This window comes from Eschrichtius robustus, chromosome 6 (assembly GCF_028021215.1).
Source record: "Eschrichtius robustus isolate mEscRob2 chromosome 6, mEscRob2.pri, whole genome shotgun sequence".
NCBI classification, from domain to species: Eukaryota; Metazoa; Chordata; class Mammalia; order Artiodactyla; family Eschrichtiidae; genus Eschrichtius; species Eschrichtius robustus.
In genome coordinates this window covers 62,475,076-62,494,576 of record NC_090829.1, presented here as the reverse complement: position 1 = coordinate 62,494,576, position 19,501 = coordinate 62,475,076, and the positions used below count along the sequence as shown (strand labels likewise).

The 19,501-nt window shown below is 39.2% G+C and overlaps 1 protein-coding gene across 1 annotated transcript in view; it reads left to right on the top strand.

Moving 5' to 3' along the window:
* MCF2L2 (MCF.2 cell line derived transforming sequence-like 2) overlaps positions 1–19,501 on the top strand; it is a 193,402-nt gene that overhangs the window by 13,641 nt on the left and 160,260 nt on the right. Inside the window, exons 2-3 of the mRNA XM_068546304.1 lie at positions 12,748–12,838; positions 15,836–15,955. Coding sequence (XP_068402405.1) covers positions 12,748–12,838; positions 15,836–15,955 — 211 coding nt within the window. The remainder of the gene's footprint in view (positions 1–12,747; positions 12,839–15,835; positions 15,956–19,501) is intronic.

Genomic DNA, 19,501 nt, shown 5'->3' with positions numbered 1-19,501 from the left:
TGTTATGAATTTTCTTGATCACTGCTTTGAATGTAGCCCATAAATTCTGATATGTAGTTTTGCATTGGCCAAAAAGTTCGTTTGGGTTTTGCTGCAAGATCACACAGAAAAACCCGAACGAACTTTTTGGCCAACCCCCAATATTTTCGTTATCACTGTATTTTAGCAACTCTCTAATTATATTTTATATTTCCCCCTGACTGAAGAGTTGTTTAATAGAAGGTTTTTAAAATTTCAGGTGTTTTCGTTGTAGCCCTATATCATAACCAATTTTTGTGGATGTTCCATGTGTGCTTGAAAAGGAGATGAATCCTGTATTATCAGGAGGTAAAGTCTAATACATATCAATTAGCTCTTCCTTTTTGATTATGTTTTTAGGTATTCTATAACCTTATTGACATGTTGTCTATTCTGTCTTGTACTGAAAGTGGTGTATTAAAATCTCCTATGTAAAATGTATTTCTGTCTGTTTCCTTGTGTCTCCTGTAGTTTCTGCTTTAAAAAACTGGTTATTAGGGTATTTGGAGCATAGATATTTATGACTGTTATATCTTCATTGTGAATTGTGACTTTAAGCATTACAAAGTGTTTCTTGTGATGTTTAATGCTTTATGGCTTAAATTCTACTTTGATACCAAGACTGAAATCCCTTGCTATTGTTTCCATTTGCCTAGTACACTTTTGCCAGTTCCTTTATTTTTAGCCTTTCTGAATTACTTTGTTCTAGATCTTTTTCTTGGATACAGTATATAGTCAGTTTTTACTTTGTTAGTCAAATTGAAAATCTTTATCTTATATTAAGTGCATTAAGTCTGTTCATATTTATTGATATGACTGATATATTTGATCTCAATTTCTTCATTATTTTTTTCTTTTTTTAATTAACTTTTATTGGAGTATAATTCCTTTACAATGTTGTGTTAGTTTCTGCTCTACAGCAAAGTGAATCAGTTACACGTATACATATATCCACTCTTTTTTAGATTTCCTTCCCATTTAGGTCACCACAGATCATTGAGTAGGGTTACCTGTGCTAAACAGTATGTTTTCATTAGTTATCTATTCTATACATAGTAGTGTATATATGTCAATCCCAATCTTCCAATTCGTCCCACCCCCATAAAATAGCAACATAGATTTCATGTTACAACTACTAGATGTATTATGTTATATTTACTGTATTTCTCTACATGATATGTTTTCTTTGCTTTTTAATTTTTTAACTTCTTTTGATATTTAGAAAGATTTGTGATTTTTGTCCTTGTATTTATGCCTTTTTAATGCCCTTAGTCCCTTTTCTAAAATATAACGATTTACTATCTGGTTTTTTAGTTTTCAGTAATATCCATTGATTGCCACCTGTTGCTTATACAACAATCAATGAACTTATTCTTTTCTCTCCCCTTCTCCTTTTTCCTTCTATCTTTTAACTTGGATTATTTCTATATCTTATTCTCCTACCATGGTTAGTATTAGACTTACCATTAAATATGTTAAATTAATCCCTTTGCTGCAGTTTCCCCAAGTTATCTCTTAATTGGATGAAGGACAATCTTACTAGATTCTTCAAAAGGGGCTTATAGGTACAGAATTCCCTGAGTTTTTTTTTTACATGTTTATAACTGTTTTTCTATTGCCTTAATACTTGAAAGCCAGCTTGTCGGGATAAAAAATTCTTGGTTCACACATTTTGTTCATGAATTGTTGTAGAATGTTGTTCCATTCTCTCCATGATTTGTATACTACTTTAGAAAAGTATGGTGCCTGTTTCTCTTCTCCTGGTAAATTATTTGATCTTTTTCCTAGAGGTGCTTAGAATTTTTACTTTATCATTAAAGCCTAACAGTTTTACTAGGATATGTCTCAGAGTTGATTGTTTCAGGTCAGTTTTCCCAGGTGCCTGCTAGTTCTTTTCAGGTTTGTGTAGAATCAGATCATTTATTGTTTTTGGAAAGTTTTCTTGGATTATACTTGTAAGTATTATTTCTGTTCCTTTGTGTTACTTTTAGTCTTTATGGACTCCAGTTATGAATATGTTGGTTCTTTTTCAGTCTGGCTTCTGTTTCCACCACTTTCTTTCTGACCTTTTTTATTGTTTCCTTTTTTTTTCATTTTCATTCACTTGTTTGTTTTCTTTATGCTATTTACTGTCCCTTATTAAACTTTTGTTCACATATGTTATTCCTTGGTATCTTGTTATTTAGACTCCATTTCTCATATGATTTTGCTTCTCCTTTTATTTTTCTGACTTCAATCAGAAAAATTTTCTGACTTTATTTCTTCTTTTCTTTACATATTAGAAAAGTCCTATCTCTGTTCTTGGTATTTGAGTTTCTTATTTAAAGTGTCACCTGTGCCCCATCCCCTACGTGATTGTTTATAGACATGTAATTCAGTTTGGAGAGCTGTTACAGCTTTTTGTCTGCTTAATGACTAATTTTTTGCAGGAATTTTCATTATCTAAAAAGTTTTTTAATAGACTTTTTTTAAGTTTACAGCAAAATTGAGTGGAAATTTCAGATATTTCCCATATACTCCCTGCCCCCCACACACACCCAACCTCCCCATTAACATCCAGCACCAGAGTGGTACATTTGTTACCACTGATGAACCTACATTGACACATCATTAACCCCCAGAGTCCATAATGTATATTAGGGTTCAGTCTTGGTGTTCTACATACTTTGGGTTTGGACAAATGTATGTTGACATGTATCCACCATTATAGTGTCATACAGAATAGTTTCATTGCCCTAAAAATCCTCCGTGCTCCACCTATTCATCCGTCCCATGCTCCCACCCCCCAACCCCTAGCAACCACTGATTTTCACTGTCTCCATAGCTTTGCAGTGTGCACAGTGTTATGTAGTTGTAATCATACAGTATATAGCCTTTTAAGACTGACTTCTTTCACTTAGTAATATGCATTTAAGTTTCCATGTCTTTTCATGACTTGACAATTCATTTTTTATTATTACTGAATAATGTTTCATTGTCTGGCTGTACTACAGTTTATCCATTCACCTACTGAAAGATATCTTGGTTGCTTCCAAGTTTTGACAATTATGAATAAAGCTGCAGTAAACATCCATATGTGAGGTTTTGTGTGGACATAAGTTTTCAACTTATTTAGGTAAATCCCAAGGAGTACACTTGTTGGATTACATGGTATGAGTATGTTTAGTTTTGTAGGAAACTGCCAGACTGTATTTCAAAGTGACTGTACCACTTTGAATACCCACCAGCAATAAATGAGAGTTCCTGTTTCTCCACATCCTTGCCAAAATTTGGTATTGTCAGTACTTAGGATTTTGGTCATTCTAATAGATGTATAGTGGAATATCATTGTAGTTTTAACTTACAATTTCCTAATGCCATGTGTTGTTAAACATCTTTTCATATGCTTATTTTCCACCTGTATATATTCTTTTGTGAGGTATCTGTTTTGGGTTTTTGCCCAGTTTTTAACTGGGTGGTTTGTTTTCTTATTGTTAAATTTTAAAAGTTCTTTGTATTTTGGATAATCGTTCTCTATCCAATATGTTTTTTGTAAATATTTTCTTTAAAAAAAATTTGTGGCTTGTCTCCTCATTCTCTTGAAGTTAAAAAGTTTTGATTCTTATTCTCTTTTTTTCCCCTTTATAGTACTTATATAGATGAATACTGCTTGCATCTTTGCAATTAATAAACAGGTTTGGTGGTTTGGGGTGGTTTATAAGATTCCTAGTTCAAGAACACCATCTTTTGTTAGTATAGCTAAATATAGTTTCTTTTATTGGTGGACTTAAAAAACTTTTTTTGGAAGTTAAGGGGAAGGGTGTGTATCCTTGATTTTTTTTTTTTTTTTGTCTTGTAGGATGCTAACTTTTACCTCTTGCTTCTTTTTGTGTTTACCACACAGTTACCACCTCTCCTTTCATTTCCTTTTCTCTCCCATTAGGCTTGTCTTTCCAACACTGCCTCTTTGAGTCTTTCTCTAGTCAGTACCCTGAGGTACGAGGACTCTTTTCAGTATCTTTGCACTTAGGGTGAACTTTTCTTTTCTGGGAATGGTTTTATCTCCATCCCCTCTTTTCTTTTCTTTTCTTTTTTTTTTTTTTTAAACAATTGTATTCACACAGTACATTTTTTATTTTATTTATTTATTTTTTTATTATTTATTTTTGGCTGTGTTGGGTCTTCGTTTCTGTGCAAGGGCTTTCTCTAGTTGTGGCAAGCGGGGGCCACTCTTAATCGCAGTGTGTGGGCCTCTCACTATCGCAGCCTCTCTTGTTGCGGAGCACAGGCTCCAGACGCGCAGGCTCAGTAGTTGTGGCTCACGGGCCTAGTTGCTCCGCAGCATGTGGGATCTTCCCAGAGCAGGGCTCGAACCTGTGTCCCCTGCATTAGCAGGCAGATTCTCAACCACTGCGCCACTGGGGAAGCCCCATCCTCTCTTTTCTTGACTCTCCCTATGTATTAATCAGAGTTCTCCAGAGAAACAGAACCAATAAGATATATGTATATATATTATGGTTAATTTTATGAGTCAACCTGACTGGGCTAAGGGATGCCCATTTAGCTGGTAAAACATTATTTTTGGATGTGTCTATGAAGATATTTCTGGAAGAGATTAACATTTGAATTCATGAACTGAGTAAAGCAGATTGCCCTCCCCAGTGTGAGTGGGCATCGTTCAATCCATTGAGTGCCTGAATAGAATAAAAAGGCAGAGTAAGGGTGAATTCTCTCTCTACTTGAGCTTGGACATCCATCTTTTCTTGCCCCTGGATATCAGTGCTCCTGGTTTTTGGTCTTTCAGACTCAGATCAGGCTTTACATCATCAGCTCCTCCATTCTCTGGCCTTGAACTTGGATTGAGTTACACCACTAGCATTTCTGGTTCGTTAGCTTGCAGATGGCAGATCATGGGACTTTTTGGTCTCTATAACTGCATGAGCCAATTCTTATAATAAATCTTTTTTTGATATATATCAATATATATCTTATTGGTTCTGTTTCTCTAGAGAACCCTGATATATAGATATAGATGTAGATATAGATATAGGTATAGATTTATTATAATGCATTGGCTTATCCAATTATGGAGGCTGAGAAGTCTCACAATCTGCCCTCTGCAGACTGGAGACCCAGGAAGGCCAGTGGTTTAGTTTGAAGGCCTAAAAGCCAAAGAGCCAATTTTGTAGATTTCAGTCCGCATCTGAAGGCCTGAGAGTCAGAAGCACTGAGGGCAGAAGATCAATGTCCCAGCTCAACACTCAGACCGAGAGAGAGCATGAATCCCCTCTTCCTTCAAATTTTTGTTCTATTCAGGCCCTCAGTGGGTTGGATGATGCCCACCCACGTTGGGGAGGGTATTCTGGACAAACCAGGATGGTTGGTCGCCCTACATTTGACTCAGTCTCATGGCCATGAAGTAAAATTTCAGTTAATTAAATATTTTCTATACCTAGCTTACTGAAAAAGGCAAATCATAGAAAATATATTAATATTAGAGCTTAATTAAGAAAACATGGACCATAGCAACCACAAAACTGCTCTGGTATTTTGGGGTCAGAACACATTTACCTCAATCTCTTACACTCATATATTTATACTTAGTCATATTCAAATTTTGACTCATCAAAAATTCAATTATATTTGTTACAGAGGAGTTACTAAGACTGGAAATGAAGGAATATAGTGTGAAAAGATTTTCCACACTAAGAGAGTGTGGGTTTTGTGGCTTGAGCATTGCTCTTGGAGTCAGAAGATTTGAATCTTAGCTCCGCACATAGCGTGTGACTTCGGACAAGTTATTATTATGTTTTAATCACCTTTGAGGGTGATTTTCCTCATTTATAAAGTGGAAATATTATCACCAACCTGGTTGTGAGGATTATATTAAATAGTATTCATGCAGCTAATCTATCACAGGACCTTAGTGTTAAAAAGGACAATAGGGATTAAAACAGCCAAATGTTCCCTAAAGAAATGTGTTGTCTAGAAACCCGATTTCCTGTGCATTTGGTTTAGTTGAGGTTTTGACCCTTTTGTTGAACCAGATAGGGTGGAAAAATAAACCCCTCAGTAGTTGATATTACTGCATGTTTTCTAGAATGTATTCCTTATGGGAGGGACTATATTCAAAATCATTGTCATGATTCATTAACTCTTTTTTCTGAATTATGGCCGTACACAACTGTGGCCTGTACACAATTGTGTCAGGAGACACAGTCCTTTATGTACACAGGTATATTCCCAGCAGATCCCACCCTGTTTACCCAGATGCTCTGGTCTTGGGCCTTGGTCTGCAGGGAACTGAGAAGAGCCTTGTTGTGAGGAACATTTGCCCTTGGTTTGGCTGGGGAAGCCACCTATGCTGGCAGCTGTTTATTTCATAGATCAAAGAACATCCTGTGTTTACATACTATATTATATTGCTGAGCCTCTCCCAGCTCCATCTTGCTGAAGAGCCCTAGATGCTCTCTTAGAACATTGAATTGAATAATTATTTGTTTTAAAGAAAAAAGAAAAGAAATAGAAAACACTAGTAACAGCAAAATATACAAAATAAAACTGCCACAAGATACAAGCACATCTGTTGTGAGAAAAAAACTGAAGGGGAGCCATAGGGTGGGGTTAAGAGTGTAAGCATTGCTATCAGAGCGCTCTGAGTTTGAAATCCAGTTTTGCTAGTGTGATATCAGGCAAGTTATTTTATTTCTATCAGTCTTTGTTTCCTCATCTGTAAAATGGAGACAACGATATCTATTTCATGAGATTAAGATAAAAAACAAAGATGCCTGATAAATGATAGGAGCTGAAGATTAAAGTAGCTGTCATTGTCTAAACTTATTGTTGTTATTAATGTTGGTTTGTTTTTGCTGTACTACAGAACTGTTTTGGTCATTGTTGTACGCCCTTTGATCAGTGCCTGATACCTATTGTGCACTCGATAAGTACGGATCGTTGTTTTTAAGTTGTATGATATTTTTCCTTTTTCACAACTTGAATTTATTTAATTCCTTGGGTTTTTTTTTAAAATTAATTAATTAATTTATTTATTTTTGGCTATGTTGGGTCTTCGTTTCTGCGCGAGGGCTTTCTCTAGTTGCGGCGAGCGGGGGCCACTCCTCATCGCTGTGCGCGGGCCTCTCACTGTCGCGGCCTCCCTTGTTGCGGAGCACAGGCTCCAGACGCGCAGGCTCAGCAGGTGTGGCTCACGGGCCCAGTTGCTCCGCGGCATGTGGGACCCCCCAAGACCAGGGTTCGAACCCGTGTCCCTTGCATCGGCAGGCAGACTCTCAACAACTGCGCCACCAGGGAAGCCCAATTCCTTGGGTTTTTAAGCTGAGTTATAATTTACATAAAGTATACACATCTCAACTGTATAGGTCAATGAATATTTACCTATCTATACAGCATGTAACAACCACCCAGACGAGGGTACAGAATATTTCTGTGGAGGTTTCCTCCTGCTTCTTTTCTATCAATATCTGCACTCCTACCCCTTCCCTCCCCCAAGGAAACCACTATTCTGAATTTTATTATCATTGATTAGAAAAAAAAAAAAATATTTGGAAGCTAAGCAACCGCCTCTAAATAATCCATAAACTAAAGAAGAAATCATAAAGGAAATTAGAAAACACTTTTAGCTGAACAATAATGAAAACAGTATATCAACATTTACATGATGTAACAAAAGCAGTGTTTAGGAGAGAATTATAGCTTTAAATACTTATAATGGAAGATAGGAAAGGTTTAAAATCAATGATACAATCTTCTACCTTAAGAAGTTAAAAAAATACAATGGCAGTTAAAAAAGAAAAGGATTGGAAAGAAAGAAAGAGAGAGAGGAAGGAAGGAAGGAAGAAGGAAGGAAGGAAGGAAGAAGGAAGGAAGGGAGGGATGGAGGGAGGGAGAGGGGAAGGAAATGGAAAAATAAAACAGAATAATAGAGTTCCAGTTTAATTCCATGGTGATCAGAAATACAACCTGTATGACTGCAGTTCTTTAAAATTTGTTGAAATTTGCTTCGTGGCCTAGGATAATGGACCATTTGATGAATGTCCCGTGTCCTTCTAAAAAGAATGGATGCTGAGTTCTTCAAAGTCGTCTATATCCTTGCTGATTTTTAGCTGTTTGTTCTATCAGTTATTAGGAGAGAAGTGTTAAAATCATTAACTTTGTGGATTTAACTATTTTTCTTTTAGTTCTTTCAATTTTTATTAATGTATTTTGAGTCAATGTTACTTCATACATACACATTTAGGATTGTTATATCTTCCTAATAAACTATTTATTTATTTTTATATATATCTTTATTGGATTATAATTGCTTTACAATGTTGTGTTAGTTTGTGCTGTACAACAAAGTGAATCAGCTATATGTATACCTATATTCCCTCCCTCATGAGCCTCCCTCCCACCCTCCCCATCCCACCCCACCCCACTAGGTCATCACATAGCACCGAGCTGATCTCCCTGTGCTATACTGCAGCTTCCCACTAGCTATCTATTGACTCCTTTATTTTTATGAATCATTTATCTCTGCCAATACTCCCTGTCTTTGACCCTACTTTTTGTAATATTAATATAGCCACACTGGCTTTCTTATGGTTAATGACTGCATGGCATATCTTTTACCATCCTCTTTCTTTTAATGTATCTCTGTCTTTACGTTTAAAGTGTAATCACTATCTCTTGTAATCAGTATTTTCACCCTGACACTATTTACCTTCTTAATGGAGTCATATAGACCATTTCCACTTAATGTGATTATTGAGATTGGTTGTGTTTAAATTTACCATCTTGCTATTTGTACCATCTGTGACTTGTTCCTTTACTCCTCCTTTCCTGCCATATTAGTCTGCTCTGGCTGCCGTAACAAAATACCATAGACTGCTGGCTTAACCAACAGAAATTTCTTTTCTTATGGTTCTGGAGGCTAGAAGTCAAAGATCAAGGTTTTAGCTGATTCCGTTTCTGGTAAGGCTCTCTTTCTGACTGCTGACAGCTGTATTCTTACAGTGTTCTCATGTGGCAGAGAGAGCTCTGGTGTCTCTTCCTCTTCTTGTAAGGGCACCAGCCCTGTTGAATTAGGATTCCACACTTATGACCTTATTTAACCTTTATCACTTCCTTGCAGGCCCTATCCCCAGTTACAGTCACATTGATACAGCTTTAACATATGAATTTGAGGGGGACACAATTCAGTCTATAGCACCTGCCTACCTTTGAATCATTCAAATATTTTCAGTATTCCATTTTAACTCTTCTATTAGAAAAGCAATGGTTTCTCTAGTGTTACAGTACATATCATTTTATATATATATTATATTTAATACTTTGTTATTATTTTTGCTTTGAATAGTCAGTAGTCTTTTAGTGAAATAAAAGCATAGTTGATAATATTTATCCATATATTTAATGTATACAGTGCCCTGTATTCCTTCTTGGAGATTGAGGTTACCATGTGGGATTATTTCCTTTTAGGAACATTCATTTGCCTATTACCAGAGTAGGCGACTGCCACTTCTTATGAAAGCCTCCTCCAGTATTTGCTCACTGTAGAAGGTCTTAACTCTCTCTGGAATTTGTTCATTTAAATTTCTTTGTCTTCAAGTTCTCTTATGTTTTTAAGGACAAATATGAGTTTTTAATTTAACCAGGTATTTTTGTTTGTTTGTTTGTTTTTTGGATAGGAATGAAAGACTTCCTAAACCTTCTTTTCAGGCTGTTTCTTTCTTACACCTTCATGCTTCCAACTTCATTCAGCCTGGAGAACATCCTTTAATATTTTCTGAAGTATATGTTTACTGGTAATAAATTCTCTCAGCTCTAGTTGTCTGGAAATGTCCTTATTTCACCTTCATTTTTAAAAATAGATTTTCAGTGGGTATAGAATTCTAAATGAATAGTTTTTTAGGTCAATACTCTGAACAGGGACTTCCCTGGTTGCACAGTGGTTAAGAATCCACCTGCCAATGCAGGGGACACAGGTTCGAGCCCTGGTCCGGGATGATCCCGCATGCAGTGGAGCAACTAAGCCCGTGTGCCATGACTACTGAGCCTCTGCTCTAGAGCCCATGAGCCACAACTACTGAGCCTGCGTGCTGCAGCTACTGACGCCCGCATGCCTAGAGCCTATGCTCCACAACAAGAGAAGCCACCTCGATGAGAAGCCCGCGCACCGCAACAAAGAGTAGCCCCTGCTCTCTGCAACTAGAGAAAGTCCGCGTGCAGCAATGAAGACCCAACACAGCCAAAAATAAATAAATAAATAAAAAATACTCTGAACATATATCATTGGATTGTGGCTTCCATAGTTTGAAAATCAGTGATTATTTTTAATGTTACTCTGAAGGTAATGTGTCTTTTTTCACCGGTTGCTTTTAAGAACTTTCTCCTTATCTTTAATTTTCAGCTACTTGGCTCTGATATGTCTAGGTGAGCTTTTCTTTACATTTATCCTGCTTGGTATTGGAAGAGCTGCTTGAATCTGTGAGATGATGTCTTTGATCAGATATGAAAATTTCTTATTTTTTCAAGTATTGTTTCTATAACATACACTCTCCTCTCCTTCTGGGACTTCTGTTCATGTCCCACATCTCCTTTACATTCTTTTCTTTCCATTTTCCCCCTGTGTTTCAGTTTGAATATTTTTAATTGATCTGTCTTGTTTCACTTATCTTGTCTTCTGCTGTGTTCAATCTGCTATTAAGCAAATTGAATGAGTTCTTAATTTCAGACATTGATGTTTTGTAATTCTAGAAGGTTCATTTGATTCTTTATTATGGATTATAGTTCTCTGTTGAAATAATGCATCTTTAAAAAACTTTTAATTGAAGTAGAGTTGACTTACAATGTTGTGTTAGTTTCTGGTGTACAGCAAAGCAATTCGGTTATATGCATATACACACTGTCAGTTAAAATACTGGTGACTCACCTTGATCTTTTGAGGCCTGGTTTTAGTTTTTCTTTGGGCAAGTTTATTCCTGTTTTGTCCTTACTCCTGGAGTGTAGCCCTAGTCCTGTGGAAACTCCTATGATGTTTCATTTATCCTAGAGTATGGCCTTTATAGAGTTTCACCTGAATGCCCAGGGTGTTCATCAAAGTCTGCCTATTCTGGCTGGGCCCAAATACCAATTGTCTCTCCCCAGAACTATGCAAGCTTCATAATTTCTCATCAGTTCTGACATGTGCAGTTGCTATTCTCTGCCAGACTCCTGGAGTCTCACCTAAAGTCATAGGGCCCAGGAGTTGGCTAAGCATTAAAGGGGAATTTCCATGAAAACTTCTGGGGTTTCCTCTCTGAGGCTTCCCCTCTTGACAGTTATGCCCCTCAAATTCCGGCCACAGTTGTTTCTTTAATCTCTGATCCCTGCCTCTTCCAACCAGTAGGACCACACTTCCTTGCACTGTGGCCTGGCCTAGAAAATGTTTCTAGTGAGAGAACCTGGGTCAATGTGGAACTGTGATAATGGGTTGGCCCAATAATGCTTACTTCAGATCAGCTATTTATGTTATCTTGCAGAATTTGCTTAGATCTTCTGCCTTATTTGCATACATATACTTTCTAGGGTAAAGCTCACCTTTTACCCAATATTAGAGAGTTACTGAAGGTTTACTATAGGCCAGCTACTTTTTGTGACCTTGATCTCTTTTAATCTTCATGACAAGCACATAAGAAATCATCATAATAGTAGTACTTATACAGTGTTATCAAGTGTCAGGCATTATTCTGAGCATCTTATACATCTGTACATACTCATTTAATCCTCACATCAACTCTACAGTACTCACATCAACTCGCTAGGTACTGTTATTGTTCTTACTTTACAAATGAGGAGTCTAAGAAACTATAGAGGTTAAGTAACTTCCCTTCCCCAGAAATACACAATGTATAAGTTCATATTTATATAAAAATTCATGTTTCAAACCTAGGCAGTCTGGCTTCAGAATTAGTGCTCTTAACCACTTCCTTATTGGTGGTACTGTTCTCATCTTACAGATTAGGGAACAGCGTTAGAGAGGTGAGGTGATGACCCCAAGTCTCAGTGCAAGTAAGTGGCAGCAGTAGGATATGAACCAGGTTCCAAAGCCCTTGCTCTTTCTTCCCATAGTTTCTCCCAAAGAGAGAGAAGAAAAATGTTTTCCCTTTTAGGGCTTTAGTTTTAAAAAAATTTTTGAGAATTTTGTGGGGACTTCAGAGGGGACCAAACAGCTTTTTTTTGGTTTTTAATGAAGTTGATATCTTCTTGTGCCTATGGTTTTCTGGCCATTTGTGACCAGGCACTGGAAGGGAGTTGTTTTCCCCATTGACATGTGTTATTTCTGAACACCTCTGGGACTGACTCCTAGGGAAAGATGTTGGTAGCTCCTTGAATGTCAGTCTTGGGAGTGGAAAGATGGCAGAGCTCAACCTCGAGGTCCTCTGCCTACACTGCGACATGTGGTGCCCGACTGACGTGAGTCCTTGTGCTCGTTGGGCGTTTCATACATTTGCCAGCGAGAAACAGAGCCCTTGAGAGGGTTTGAGACATGAAATATTTCTGTTTTGTGAAGGCTGCCAGGCTCAGATGAGGAGAGGAAGCTGGTTCCTTTGTCAGGGAAGTCAGACCCAGTTATCCCCTCCTGCTGTGCAGGTTGTTCACACAGTGAGCCTGGAGTGACATGGAGACAGTGGAATTGTTCTGCTGAGGGAGCCCCACAGAACCCATGTGTTCCACTGTGTCTGATACTGACCACACCCTTTTTTGCAGTGTGGAGGCTGCCAGCATCGGATTCGTCATTGTTATCGACAGACGAAGGGACAAGTGGAGCTCCGTAAAAGCATCCTTGACACGAATAGCTGTAAATATTTATTTTTGTGCTCTTATTATAAAGGTCATTTAAATTGTCTATTCAACTATTTCACGTCAAAGTCATGGGGAAGTGGAAGTCATTATATGCCAAATTTGGGGAAGGTCTTTGTAGCAGAGGCTGTTGGGTCATGTCCATATCCCCTCTGCCACCTGAAGGTCACTTACAGATGATTCCTGAGCATGTCAAAGGCTTCCTGAGTCTCTTTACCTTATTGACCTCTCCGGTCACTGGAGAGGAGCAGGTAGGGAGTGCTGGGAAGTTAATGCTCCAGCAGTGACCTGCAACTACTGAGTTATGGGCGTTGGTGGATAAATACCCCAGCTTCTGCACCCCTCAGTGGGACAGTTCTGTGGTACGTTCCGCACAGAATTTTGGAGGGTCCCGGCCCTTTCTGCCCACAGCAGTCCCCCCTCACTGATACACTGGCTCTCTAGCCATCACTGTCTCACCAGCGCCCCCATACTCCCTAACTCTTTTTCCCGGGATCACCTCCTCAGGAAACTCTTTAGACCCAAATTCTCACCTTAGGGTTTGCTTTGGGAATCACCTAACTTAAGGCAGTCTTCATTTTAGTTTTCAAATTATTTTTTCACAAATTAGAAAGACACTGGCAAAGCCAAACAAAGTGATACGATAGGTGCTTGCTTTTGGCATTAAATTGCAGAACCTTGGATAGGCTTCCTTTTCCATCTTATTAGTCTGATTTTTACCCCTATTTGTTGCCTTCCAGCAAGTACATGCATCCTTTCTCCTTAGGGACCTCAAACTAGGGAACTCAGCCACATGAGCAGGCAAAGTTACCTCAGGGCCAGTCACACCAACATTTCCACCAAAGCATGCCTCCCTGGGGCAGTTGGGACTGGCTGAAGATGATGGGATATGGTAGGATGGTAATGTAGAGGCTGGGATGGAAGAGGGATGTTTGAAGCCTCAGTTTTGCCTACTTACAGAAGCAGTCACACATAGGGACATGGACACATACAGAGTCTCTCTCAGATCACTTTGGAGCCTCATCCAGATACACAAATAGTGTCTCAGCTCATTTGTCCCGTCCAGACATAAAAAAACGCAAGGATCTTCTGTTTAGGAACTTGCATTTCAAAGATGAGGGAATGGAAGACTCCCTTCTCTTTGTGCATGGATTGTTTCGTCCCTTTGGTTTAGTTTTTTTTTTTTTAATTTATTTTATTAGTTTATTTGTTTTTGGCTGTGCTGGGTCTTCGTAGCTGCGTGCGGGCTTTCTCTAGTTGCAGTGAGCGGGGGCTACTCTTCATTGTGGTGCACAGGCTTCTCATTGCGGTGGCTTCTCCTGTTGCAGAGCACGGGCTCTAGGCACATGGGCTTCAGTAGTTGTGGCACACGGGCTCAGTAGTTGTGGCGCATGGGCTTAGTTGCTCTGTGGCATGTGGGATCTTCCTGGAGCAGGGCTCAAACCCATGTCCCCTGCAATGGCAGGCAGATTCTTAACCACTGCGCTACCAGGGAATTCCCTACCGTATTTATTTGAGGGATAACTACAACGATGGTTGATGCCCTGAGGATTTAGACAGTACCCATGACCATTCCAGAGTTCTGGCCTCCAGAGAGTTCTGGTTTCCCAGGATTCATAGACAATACTTGAATCATCTAATACTTGAGACTAATATGTCCAAGAATTACATTGATCACCTTTATATGTAAAAGATCCTGTAGTGCAGGGAGCTGAAAACCTGACTACCAGTCAGAATCTCTTCAGGTGCTTGTTAAAAATACAGATATCTGGACTCTATCCCAGTCCTAATGAATCAGAATATTTCAGGGTAAAGACCAGATTATTATTATTTTAAAAATAAGTTTATTTATTTATTTATTTTTGGCTGCATTGGGTCTTTGTTGCTACACGCGGGCTTTTTCTAGTTGTGGCGAGTGAGGGCTACTCTTCGTTGTGGTGCACGGGCTTCTCATTGTGGTGTCTCCTCTTGTTGCAGAGCATGGGCTCTAGGTGCGCAGGCTTCAGTAGTTGTGGCTCGTGGACTCTAGAGCGCAGGCTCATTAGTTGTGGCTCACGGGCTTAGTTGCTCTGCGGCATGTGGGATCTTCCCGGACCAGGGCTCAAACCTGTGTCCCCTGCATTGGCAGGCGGATTCTTAACCACTGTGCCACCAGGGAAGTCCCAAGACCAGATTATTTTTTAACAAGCACTGCAGCAGGTTGTTCTTGAGAACCACTGGAAGAATGGAAAGCCATGAGCGATGGGAGACTTGGATTCCCAATTTTGACACTACGTTGTTACATGAATTTGTTATCTCATTTCTCAGAATCTTACCTCAAGATGAGAACAGTGCTTCCTAAAGCAATTTAGCAATAAGATGCATTAAGAACCCTTAAAATACTAAATCTTTCACTCAGTAATTTTTCTAGGAAGCTATGCTCTAAAATGTGGATAAAGATTTCATTTTAGTGTTATTTATAATAGTAAAAATATGGAGGAGCCTAAATCACTAGTAATAAGGGATTGGTTAAATAAATTGTACACTCATAAAAATATTTCCAAAGAATTTTTAATAACAGGAATAAAAGCTCATGGTATAATATTAAATTAAAAGGCAGGTTGCAAAATATTTCTACAGGTTGAGTTTAACTACGCTAGATATTTAAGCAGAGAAAATAGCCTAGAAATAATTAAATTGAAATATTAAGAATGGTTATGAAATCATGGGTGGTTTTCTTATTCTAATGTATACTTTTATTAATTTCTCAACTTTTCTATAAAGAGTATAAATTGTTTTTTTAATCAGAAAATTTTTTTGTTTGATTTGGTTTTGTTTTTAAGGAGGGGTTTAGATTATGTGACCAGTAAGAGCTCTTTCAGCTGTGAAATCCTGTGAAATATATTCTAATTCTTGGCATCCATGGTGTCCACTTTAACTTTGTCATCTGTAATCTTGGGCAAGAGGAGACCAATGGATGTGACATTTGCCCTGACACTTTTTATGATCCTTCCAGGTAGCATTTCCAGGAAACTTGCAGCTCATATTCATTCTTCGTCCATCTTGCTTTATCCAGAGGACATTCACTGACATTGGCATTAAGTACTATCGAGATGAATTTAAAATGAAAGTGCCGGTAAGCATGACCTTTCTTCTTGTCTGCATTTGTTTAGGGCATGCGGAGAAGATGACATGTGAGCTTGTTTCCAAGGAAGGTAGGATTCCTCAGGCAGAGAGGGAGAGGAGGGCATTCTGGGCAGAGGGAATGGCATGTGTAAGGACATGGAAGCAGGAAGTACACTCTTTATGTGAGGTCCATGGGGAAGCCCCATTCTTGTTGGAAGTACATATAGGATCATCTTTTGGAAGAAAAGGTAAGAAACATGGAATATGTCTTAAGTGTAAGGATAAAGGTTCTGGATTTAATTCAGTAGGCAATGGGGATCCAGTGAAGGTTTTTGAGTTGGGGAGTGACTTGGGTAAAGGAGTACTGGAATTATATAAATCCAGCGGTGTTATATAAAAGGTGATGTCCAAGACTGTAGAAAGAGATTGAAAAAGGAAGAGAAACTGTAATAGTATGAGTAAAGAAAAATCAGGATCTAAAATATGGGGGTGACAAATATAGGCAACTGTGAGTAAAAATTAAAACCAACGTTGTGATACATATAAAAGGAAAACAAATTAAAATGACAAGATTGAAAATTTTACCTTTGGAGGAGCTTCAAGATGGCGGAAGAGTAAGATGTGGAGATCACCTTTCTCGCCACAAATACATCAGAAATACATCTACATGTGGAACAACTCCTACAGAACACCTACTGAATGCTGGCAGAAGACGTCAGACCTCCCAAAAGGCAAGAAACTCCCCACATACCTGGGTAGGGCAAAAGAAAAAAGAAAAAACAGAGACAAAGAATAGGGACGGCAGAGGAGGAACCAAGATGGCAGAGTAGAAGGACCCAAGATGGCAGAGTAGAAGGACGTGTTCTCACTCCTTCTTGCGAGAACACCAGAATCACAACTAGCAGCTGGGCAATCATCGACAGGAAGACACTGGAACTCACCAAAAAAGATACCCCACATCCAAAGACAAAGGAGAAGCCACAGTGAGATGGTGGGAGGGGTGCAATCACAGTAAAATCAAATCCCATAACTGGTGGGTGGGTGACTCACAGACTGGCGAACACTTATACCACAGAAGTCCACCCACTGGAGTGAAGGTTCTGAGCCCCACGTCAGGCTTCCCAACCTGGGGTTCCGGCAACGGGAGGAGGAATTCCTAGAGAATCAGACTTTGAAGCCTAGTGGGAATTGATTGCAGGACTTCGACAGGACTGGGGGAAACACAGACTCCACTCTTGGAGGGTACACACAAAGTAGTGTGCACATTGGGGCCCAGCGGAAGGAGCAGTGACCCCATGGGAAACTGAACCAGACCTATCTGCTAGTGTTGGAAGGTCTCCTGCAGAGGCGGGGGGTGGCTCTGTTTCACCGTGGGGACAAGGACACTGGCAGCAGAAGTTCTCGGAAGTACTCCTTGGCGTGGCCCTCTCAGAGTCTGTCATTAGCCCCACCAAAGAGCCCAGGTAGGCGCCAGTGTTGCGTTGCCTCAGGCCAAACAACCAACAGGGAGGGAACCCAGCCCCACCCATCAACAGTCAAGTGGATTAAACTTTTACTGAGCTCTGACTGCCACAGCAACAGTCAGCTCTACCCACCACCAGAGCCTCCCATCAAGCCTCTTAGATAGCCTCATCCACCAGAGGGCAGACAGCAGAAGCAAGAAGAACTACAGTCCTGCAGCCTGTGGAACAAAAACCACATTCACAGAAAGATAGACAAGATGAAAAGGCAGAGGGCTATATACCAGATGAAGGAACAAGATAAAACCCCAGAAAAACAACTAAATGAAGTGGAGATAGGCAACCTTCCAGAAAAAGAATTCAGAATAATGATAGTGAAGATGATCCAGGACTTCGGAAAAAGAATGGAGGCAAAGATCGAGAAGATGCAAGAAATGTTTAACAAAGACCTAGAAGAATTAAAGAACAAACAAACAGGGCTTCCCTGGTGGCACAGTGGTTGAGAATCTGCCTGCCAATGCAGGGGACACGGGTTCGAGCCCTGGTCTGGGAAGATCCCACATGCCGCGGAGCAACTAGGCCCGTGAGCCACAATTACTGAGCCTGCGCGTCTGGAGCCTGTGCTCCGCAACAGGAGAGGCCGCGATAATGAGAGGCCCGCGCACCGCGATGAGGAGTGGCCCCCACTTGCCGCAGCTAGAGAAAGCCCTCACACAGAAACGAAGACCCAACACAGCCATAAATAAATAAATAAATAAATTTAAAAAAAAAAAAGAAATTAAAAAAAAAAAAAAGAAACGAAGACCCAACACAGCCATAAAAATAAATAAATAATTAATTTAAAAAAAAAAAGAACAAACAAACAGAGATGAACACTACAATAACTGAAATGAAAACTACACTAGAAGGAATCAATAGCAGAATGACTGAGGCAGAAGAACGGATAAGTGACCTGGAAGACAGAATGGTGGAATTCACTGCTGCAGAACAGAATAAAGAAAAAAAATGAAAAGAAATGAAGACAGCCTAAGAGACCTCTGGGACAACATTAAACGCAACAACCTTCGCATTATAGGGGTCCAAGAAGGAGAAGAGGGAGAGAAAGGACCAGAGAAAATACTTGAAGAGATTATAGTCAAAAACTTCCCTAACACGGGAAAAGAAATAGCCACCCAAGTCCAGGAAGCACATCGAGTCCCATACAGGATAAACCCAAGGAGAAACACGCCGAGACACATAGTAATCAAATTGGCAAAAATTAGAGACAAAGAAAAATTATTGAAAGCAGCAAGGGAAAAACGACAAATAACATGCAAGGGAACTCCCATAAGGTTAACAGCGGATTTCTCAGCAGAAACTCTACAAGCCAGAAGGGAGTGGCATGATATACTTAAAGTGATGAAAGGGAAGAACCTACAACCAAGATTACTCTACCCGGCAAGGATCTCATTCAGATTCGATGGAGAAATCAAAAGCTTTACAAACAAGCAAAAGCTAAGAGAATTCAGCACCACCAAACCAGCTCTACAACAAATGCTAAAGGAACTTCTCTAAGTGGAAAACACAAGAGAAGAAAAGGACCTACAAAAACAAACCCAAAACAATTAAAAAAATGGTCATAGGAACATACATATTGATAATTACCTTAAATGTAAATGGATTAAATGCTCCAACCAAAAGACATAGACTGGCTAAATGGATAGAAAAACAAGACCCGTATATATGCTGTCTACAAGAGACCCACTTTAGACCTAGGGACGCATACAGACTGAAAGTGAGGGGATGGAAATAGATATTCCATGCAAATGGAAATCAAAAGAAAGCTGGAGTAGCTATACTCATATCAGATAAAATAGACTTTAAAGTAAAGAATGTTACAAGAGACAAAGAAGGACACTACATAATGATCAAGGGATCAATCCGAGAAGAAGATATAACAATTGTAAATATTTATGCACCCAACATAGGAGCACCTCAATACCTAAGGCAAATACTAACAGCCATAAAAGGGGAAATCGACAGTAACACAGTCATAGTAGGGGCCTTTAACACCCCACTTTCACCAATGGACAGATCACCCAAAAGGAAAATAAATA